This window comes from Nicotiana tabacum, chromosome 4 (genome assembly GCF_000715075.1).
Source record: "Nicotiana tabacum cultivar K326 chromosome 4, ASM71507v2, whole genome shotgun sequence".
Lineage (NCBI taxonomy): Eukaryota > Viridiplantae > Streptophyta > Magnoliopsida > Solanales > Solanaceae > Nicotiana > Nicotiana tabacum.
In genome coordinates this window covers 118,684,522-118,693,964 of record NC_134083.1, presented here as the reverse complement: position 1 = coordinate 118,693,964, position 9,443 = coordinate 118,684,522, and the positions used below count along the sequence as shown (strand labels likewise).

The window sequence follows — 9,443 nt, the reverse complement described above, 5'->3', positions numbered from 1 at the left end:
TATTTTTTTTACCGAAAGTTGCCAATTTAAAGTTTAGAATGGGAGGGGGATTTGGATTATGTAATCAATGTGCAAGGCTTTTTAGGGTTGGGCTTACGTGATTACGAATATGTAACTGCCACTCATTTCTTTCCTCTAGTTGTGATTGTTGTGGATGGTTGTGTTTTCTTCGGAGTCATTCTTGCCAACTAAACTCAATTCAGCATATTATAGAAGCACTCATGGAGAATGACAAGGAAATACATGGAAAATACATTATGCGGACCACATATCATATCGCTAAACAGATTTGCGGACCGCAAAATGCATCGCAAAATGAACAATGAAATGGCCAACAATTATGATGACCGCACAAGAGGCCACAAAATGAATCCACGGACCGCAAAATCATTGTAGATTTAACCCCAAAATGGCATGGTTGCTGAAACAATGTGAGATAGATTCGCGGTCCGCATACTATTTTCGCGACTGCAAAATCCACAGCGAAATCACTAACCCAGAAGCAAGAAATGTACCTCAGAGGTGTGATTGTTCTACGGTCCGTGTATAAGTTGTGAGGTACCGCAGAAGTCATCATCTTCACATAGATTGATGTTCTACACATATGCAACCCTAGAGTTTGAATCTTACCCCATACTACATGCAAGCTACAAAGATGCATGAAATCAAATGTAATGACCCGACCAGTTGTTTTATGTATTTAAGCCTCGCTTTTCCTTTTGATGCTTTACAAATGTGCATTTGTGATTATAAGACTTGTGGGAATAGTTAGTTTAGTTCCGAAAATATTTTGGGTTGATTTGAACCCTTTGTTTCTTGGTTTAGAAGTTTAAGTTAAAAATATTGACCGAGGTTTGAATTATGTGAAAATAGCCCCGAAACGGTATTTTTATGGCTCCGATAGGCTCGTTTCATGATTTTTGACTTAGGCGTATGCCCGAAATTGAATTCGGATGTCCCTAGGTTGATTTGATTTTTTTTTACCAAAAGTTGGCAATTTAAAGTTTAGAAGTTTCCTTAAGTATGACCGTTGGTTGACTTTGTGGTTATAGGGGTCGTATTTTGGTTTTGAGACTTGGAATATGTCCAATTTGTAATTTGGAACTTGTCTATAAAATTTTGTGCAATTTAGAGTTGGTTTGATAGGATTCAGACATTTGGTTGTAATTCTAGAGATTCTTGAGTTTTGTTTTGGATTTCATGCATTTTGATGTCTGATTTCTGGTTCTACATGTTATTTTGGTATTTTGATCGTGCGAGCGAGTTCGTATGATATTTTTAGACTTGTGTGAATGTTTGGTTTGGATCTTCGAGGGCTCGGATGAGTTTCAGACGTGTTTCGGATTGGATTGAGCTCATTATAGGTTGTCGGTGTGCTGGTGCTGCAGTAGTCGCAATTACGAACACCAGCATTGCAATTGCAAAGAGGAAAGGGAAGGTCCAGATGTCGCAAATGCGACTCCCTCTTCACATTTGCAAACACAGTATAAGATTGGGTTGGGTCGCATTTGCAACTATTGTGTCGCCTTTGTAAAGAAGGATGCCATCGTAATTGCGAAGCCTTTGTTGCAATTGGGACATGTGTGTGGGTTGTCAGGGTTCGCTTTTGTGATCCATGTTCCATAATTGTGAGGGTTCGCAAATGCAAACCCAAGGTCGCAATTTCGTCATCTGTAGCTGAACAAAAGGGCTGGAAGACGTGTTTTTAGTCTCATTTTCATATCTTTGAATTTTAGACTCGGTAGGAGGTGATTTGGACAGAGAATTTTCACATACAATCATTGGGTAAGTGATTTTGATCTATTTTCAATTATATTACATGATTATACATGAGATTTAACATCAAATTCATGAGAATCTGAGTGCAATTTTGGGGATTTTTGTGTATGTTTTGAAAAATAAAAATTTGGGATTTGAGAATCGAACTGGACTCGGATTTGAAAATAAAACACATATATGGACTCGTGGGGTTATGGGTAGTCGAGATCTACCCTTGGACTCGGGTTTTGATCGGGCGGGCTCGGGGTTGATTTTTGTTGAGTTTTAGGGAATTGTGTAAAGATCTTAGCTTTATTAATCGGAATTGATTTCTCTTGCATTGTTTGATGATATTAAGTTATTTTTTGCTAGATTTGAGCCGTGCGAAGGCGAACTTTAAGGGAAAAGCTATATTTGGGTATTAATTTGGCCTAGTTGATGTAAGTATCGTGCCTAACTTTGTTTGAGGGAACTACCCCCTTAGGATTTGGGTTTATTGTACAATTTGAATTATGTGGAAGACGCGTACACGAGATAACGAGTATGTACACGGGCTTATTTGTGATATTTGACCGGTTTAGACTCTTAGGTTACTTATAAGCACTTATATAAAGTTATTATTATTTGTTCTATCTTTTGTTGTTTATTTTATTCTTGCATGCCTTAATTGTAGTTGTTATTACATGTTCTAGTTTTTATTGTCAAAGTTACTCTTATATGCATTTATTTGTAGTTGTTGTTACATGTTATCCTCACCATTGTTGATTTATTATCATGCATTTAGTCGTAGTTTCTATTTCATGCTATCTCTTTCATTGTTAAGCTTATGTTACGTACTTGAATTGGAAGTTGCCATTTCTCGGGAATACCTCACTGTTGAGTTATTGAGGTTGTAGTTGTGAAAGCTACTAGTACTTTGTGCTTGAAGGGTTGATTATTGGGCATCCTTCCTTGTTGAGTTATTTCTCATTCATTTTGTTATTATTGAGATTTTTGAACATGTTGTGGTTGAGCCGTGAGCTATGTATTATGGTAACCTTGTTATTGTTGATTTGGTAATATTGTGGCATATGGGCACGTGAGGTGCGATTGATTATTGTGTTGTGATATTGATACGTATGTGGTGCTATAATGGTGGGTATTGAAATACATGTGATGAGATAAGGTGGGATTTGTACATGTGTTGCTAGTAAGAGAATTACTTAAAGCCACACAGTGAGACAAGGGGGCTAAAAGGCGTGTAGCTATTTCGGAAAAAATATTTTTAAAAATAAATGCAAGGCTCACGCAGTGATATAAGGAAGATTCTGATTGTGATTGTGATTTCTGAAATGGGAACATGAGGTGTAGTACCTCGATGTGATTTTTGTTGTCCATTCTAAATTGGAAAGCTTCGCTGATTTGAACGGTTATTGTATTATTTTCCTTAAATTCATTTCACTCGTATTTTAACTACAGTTTATCATTTTTGCTTTTATCATATGTTCCTTCTTTGTCGTCCTTTGCCTTAATTTTCATTGTTAGCCTGGTGTGATAAATTGCTTATTTTTCATTTATTACTTTATTTCTCCGTTGTTAGATTATATTAATATTCTACACAGGCTTTCTATGACTATTTAGTGTCTTGACCTGACTCCGTCACTACTCTACTGAGGTTATGCTTGATACTTACTGGGTACCATTGTGGTGTACTCATACTATGCTTTTGCATATTTTTGTGCAGATCAAGGTACTTCTGCTCATGCCGGGCGCCAGTGATTTGATCCAGATATTCCGGAGACTTCAAGGTATACTTGCTTAATGCTCGCAGGCCTCGGAGTCACCTTCTGCTATTGCTTTTAGTATTGTTACTTCTTATCAAATAGTGTTTATTAGAGATTCTCAGTATATTTCAGTAGAGCTTATGACTCAGGTCTATCGGTTTTGGGGATTACTGTAACTGTTGATCCGTTATGGTTTATCATGATGTTTATCAGTTTGGTTTAATATCTTAGTTATTATTTCTATTAAATTCTCAGTGTGTGTTAGGCTTGCATAGTCTTAGAGACTAGGTGCCATCACGACTACCTAAGATGGGATTTTGGGGTCGTGACATCAACATACAAAGAACCACGTCTGAGCAATTTTGACAGCAACACACAAACACCTAACGGGCATTATTTTAACAACAATCAATACCATTAACAAACTTTACCCAAGCCCCACAATTTCAACATACCACTCATTCCCAATAATCACCCAACACATATAAAAATGTAGAAGAAATCCCGGCAAGGGATTCTTAGGTAGCATAGAATTAGGGTAGAAATAGAATGGGGCTCATGGAATAGGGGTAAATGGTGCGAATCTATTGAAACGCAAAAGAAAAAGGGGGGAGAAGTTCTTACCGGATGCGTTGAAATGAGTTGAAGATATGGTGATTGGAATAGCACGTAAAAGACAGCCTGGAAAGAGATCGAAGTCTCTTGGTAGAGTGTGTTGTGTGTTTGAGCTTTGAGTTCAAAATTGGATTAGGGGAAGTAAGAAGTGGGAAATTAGCAGTAGACCGGGGTTTTAATACATGTGCGTTCTGTGATGAGTTTGCTATTGCGAAATAGTTTTTGCGGTCGTAGAAACATTTCGCGATGGACTTTTACCTATTTGGTGCTTGACCAATGTGCGATCAAAATTTTGGTCGCAGAAATGTAATGCGGTCCATGAAATTGGCCTTCCACCGCAATTTTGAGCAACTTGTTTTCAGGAGTGTCTGGCTACATTCGCGACCACTATGCGGTCAGCGAAACCATTATGCGGTCGCATTTGTGGCCACGGAAAATTTCTGAAGATCGGCTCTTTTTACTCCACGTACCCTGTGCTTTTGCATCCAACTTATCTGTATTTTGGTCACTCTGCACTCTAAAACCTACACTTGAAAATGTTCAACAAACACACATAAACATAAAAAAAACAAATAATATAAAAAGTTTAAAAACATTCTAACACATGGGTTGCCTCCCAATAAGCGCTTGATTTAACATCACGGCACGACAATGTTACCACTTCATGGCTTATCAGTCGAGGAGGCTGGTGTGGGACCATCTTTCAGTTGGAATTGTTCTATAAGTTTCCTTCTTCCAATAGTCCCAAGGTAGTGCTTTACACTTTGGCCATTCACTTTGAAGGTTCGAGTCCTATCTTCGGACTCTAATTCAATAGAGACATAAGGAGACACACCAACAACTTTGAATGGGTTGGACCATTTGGACTTAAGTTTTTCCGGAAAGAACTTCAACCTTGAGTTGAAGAGTAAGGCCAAGTCGCCGGATTGGGATTCTCACTTCAAGATCTTTTTATCATGAAAAGATTTCATCCTCTCTTTATGCATTGATTCACTTTCATAGGCTTGGAAACGGAGCTCATCCTACTCATTGAGTTGGGTCATCCTTAGATTAGCAGCTTTGGCCTAGTCAAGGTTCAACTTTTTCAATGCCCAAACGGCTTTGTGTTCTAATTCTACCAGCAAGTGACATGCCTTACCAAAAACCAACCGGTAAGGCGAAGTTTCAATGGGTGTTTTGAATGCTGCTTCATAAGCCCAAAGAGAGTCATCTAACTTTCTTGACCAATCAGTCCTATTTGAATTAACAGTTTTTGCTAGAATGTTCTTGATTTCTCGGTCGGAGACTTCAATTTCACCACTCGATTGAGGATGGTATGGAGTAGCAACCTTGTGCTTAACTCCATATTTCTCGAGCAACCTCACAAAGGATTTGTTGCAAAAGTGAGATCTACCATCACTAAAGATAGCCCTTGGAGTTCCAAATTGAGTAAATATGTTTTTCTTTGAGACATAATCCACTGCCACCAAGATATACATCGTGCCATATGAGCTCACAAAGGGACCCATTAAATCGATCCTCCACACATCAAAGATCTCTACCTCCACTAAGATATACATCATGCCATATGCCTTCTAGAAATGAACCTTTGTCTTTGACATTAATCACATGATTTGACCATCAGTTTTGCGTCTTGGTATATTGATGGCCAATAGTAGCCATGTTCAAGTACTTTAGTCGACGTATGATTTCCACCGTGGTGACCCCAACTGGAGAGTCCTGACACACTTTGAGAATCGGAGTCACCTCATCTTCTGGAGTATAACGCCTAAAGAAGTTGTCAACGTATATCCTGAACAAAAAGGGCTCCTCCCAATAGTATTGCCTACAATCCCTCAAGAACTTCTTCTTTTGATAAACTTCTAATTAGTCGGGAATAAGGACACTAATTAAGAAGTTTGCAATATCAGCATACCAAGGAGTTGAAGTGCTAGATATTGCCAAAAGTTGTTCATATGGGAAAACATTATTGATTTTAAGATCTCCCTTTGGTCTCCCTGCCTCTTCAAGCCTAGATCGGTGATCCACTACTTGATTTTCCGTTCCTTTCCGATCATTGACTTCAAAGGAAAATTATTGCAACAAAAGGACCCACCTAATCAACCTCAGTTTGGCATCTTTCTTCGCCATAAGGTAGTGGAGAGCAGCATGATCGGTAAAAGACTATCACCTTGGATCCCAACAAATAGGCCCGGATATTTTCAAAATCATAGAGAATGGCAAGAAATTCATGCTCAGTCACTGTGTAATTCATTTTCGTGATTGAGTGTCTTGCTTGCATTATAGACAATATGTAGTATCTTGTTGTGTCTCTTACCAATCACCACCCCAATAGCCACACCACTAGCATCACACATAAGCTCGAATGGAAGAGACCAATCAGGAGTGACAATAATACGTCCCGTGGTGAGGTTTGCTTTCAATTCCTCAAAAGCTTTAAGGCACTTATCATTGAACACAAATTTAGCATCCTTTCCAGGAAGCTTGCACATAGGACTCACAATCTTTGAGAAGTCTTTGATAAATCGCTGATAGAACTCGGTATGCCCCAAAAAGCTTCGAACACCCTTGATCGAAGTGGGAGGAGGACGCTTGGAAATAACTTCAAATTTTGCTCAATCAACGTCAATGCATTGCTTGGAGATTTTGTGGCCAAGAACGATACCTTCGTCCACCATGAAGTGAAATTTCTTCCAATTGAGCAACATGTTGGTCTCTTCGCATCTTTTGAGCTCTTACCTATGATTGTCAAAGCAATTTTTGAATGATTCACAACCCACGGAGATCTCATCCATGAAAACCTCCAAGAAATCTTCCACCATGTCCGAGACATTCTGCTAAAAGAATTAGCCCAAATGACATTCGGCTAAAAGCAAAGGTCCCATAAGGACAAGTGAATTTCGTCTTCTCTTGGTTCTCCAAGGCTATATTTATTTGGTTATACCCGGAATAACCATCCATGAAGCAAGAAAATGACCTTCCCGCTAGCCGATCAAGAATTTGATCAATAAAAGGCATATGCAAATGGTATTTTCACGTGGCACTATTGAGTTTCCGGTAGTCCATGCAAACTCTCCATCCGGCCACTGTCCTCATCGAAATGAGTTCATTTTTGTTATTTTGAATCACGGTCATGCCTCCCTTCTTTGGCACACATTGCACCAGACTCTCCCAAGGACTATCCCTAATGGGGTAAACAACCCCGCCATCCAATAATTTTATAATTTCTTTCTTCACCACTTCTTGCATGGAGGAATTCAACTTCATTTGATGCTCTACATTAGGTTTTCTATCTTCTTCAAGTTGGATTTTGTGATCACAAATACCGGAGGGAATCCCCCGGATATCCGCTATTGTCCAACCAATGGCTCTTTTATGCTCCTTCAAGGTCTCAAATAATTGCTCAACATGCACATCATTTAACAAATATGAAATAATTAAGGGTAGAGTGTCATTAGAGCAAAGAAATTTAAACCTTAAGTGTGGTGGTAGTGGCTTGAGCTCAAGTTGTGGCGAATCAATGATTGAAGGCTTGGCAGGAGGAGTGACTCTATTCTCTAAGTCAAGAGAAAATTTCTTTGGTTTGTAAGTGTATGAACGAAACCCTTCCAATGCATTCATTGTCTCCACATTTCCCTCTATGTCGTCATCATCAAAATTCATCAAGATCGCCTCCAATGCCTCACCAAGGCATTCCTCTTCCATCTTCACCTCAATGGCATCTTCTACCACATCAACAACATTAAGTACCGATATACTCTCATATGGATTTGGTAGTTTCATGACCTTACTTGCTTGAAAAGTAACTTCTTCGTCATTCACCCAAATTTTAATCTCATTTATTTTCGAGTCTATAAGTGCTCTTCCGATTGTAAGGAATGGTCTTCCCAAGATGATAGAGATTTCTTTATCAACAGAATAATCAAGAATAACAAAGTTGGCGGGGAGGAGGAACTTCCCCACTTTCACAAGCACATCATCCACTATCCTCACCGGTCACTTCACCGAATGGTCGGCCATTTACAATCTCATACTAGTAGGCCTAGACATCCCCAATCCCGCTTGCTTGTAAATAGCAAGTGAAATTAAGTATGATATCACCATTGTCACACAGAGCTCTTGCAAAGTCACGCAATCCAATAGTGCATGGAATGGTAAAAATCCCAGGATCCTCTTTCTTTTAGACGACAGTTGTTGAGATGATCGAGCTGATCCGGTAGGTGACACTCACCATTTTTTTCTTGATATTCTTCTTCTTAGTGATCAAATCCTTCAAGTGTTTAGAAAATCCAGGCATCTCTTGAAAAGCTTCCACAAATGGAATGTTCACCTATAATTTCCTTAATATGTCATAGAACTTCTCGAACTTGCTACTTTGATATTCTCCTTGTGAATTGTTAACATAGTTTGCTTTTTCATATTGCATTGGAGGATATTCTTGATGCTGGCCTTCTTGATGTTGATAGTTAACATTCGACATTGGTTGTACTTCTTCCAAAATATTCACTTTCTTTGTTTAGATTTTCACAAATATGTTTTTCAAAACATTTACGTTGGTGGCAAGCCTGGTAATTAATTGATCTCTTTCTTGATTTTCCTTGATGATGTTGGTCAAATAAGGGTTACCATATGAGACACCACCTACCGTGTCACCCGAATGCTAAGCTTGATTGTGTTTGGCCACCTTACCGAGGATTTAGGCGACTCTTGCAAATGTTTTGTCCATGAAAGGTCCATTCGCCACATTGTTGGCTACATGTTGGTTCATGGGGTTCAAACCCTTGTAGAACTTTTCCAACAAAATATTTTTCCGAAACTAATGATTTGGTGATCTCACCAAGTATTGCTTTAATCTTACCCAGGCTTCATGAAGTTGTTCCCTCGGTAATTGCTTGAAGAAAAAAAATTGTCCCTAAGTTCGAACTTCTTGCTTTGTGAAAATCATTTTCCTAGGAAACATGCACAAGTTCGTCACAAGTGTGGATGGAGAATGGATGTAGACTATGAATCTGTTGCCTTGCCTATTTAGCTAGAGAGTATTTGAACACCCTCAACCTCAAGGCATCATCCGATACATGATTTTGCTTGTGCTTTGCACACACCCATTAAATTTTTGAGGTGTTGTGTTGGGTCATCATCGATAGAGTTTCGGAAGAACCCTCCCGCCTTTAGCATTAGGTAGAGACAATGGTCGATTTTGAAGGTAGCCGCGTCAACTCTAGGAGGGATAATGGCATTTAAATCATCAATGAATTCATCCACATCTGCAAACACATTCTTTGGCTTGCCTATGCTTGCCTAGTTATG

General features: G+C 38.9%; 1 protein-coding gene across 1 annotated transcript; it reads right to left on the bottom strand.

Moving 5' to 3' along the window:
- Positions 1-6,002: 6,002 nt before the first annotated feature.
- Positions 6,003-7,919, bottom strand: LOC142180091 (uncharacterized). Its single transcript, XM_075251014.1, has 4 exons — positions 7,374-7,919; positions 6,876-7,002; positions 6,454-6,738; positions 6,003-6,196 (listed from the first exon to the last, which is right to left on the bottom strand). The coding sequence occupies exons 1-4, from the start codon at positions 7,917-7,919 to the stop codon at positions 6,003-6,005; spliced, it is 1,152 nt and encodes a 383-aa protein (XP_075107115.1).
- Between the last annotated feature and the right edge of the window lie 1,524 nt (positions 7,920-9,443).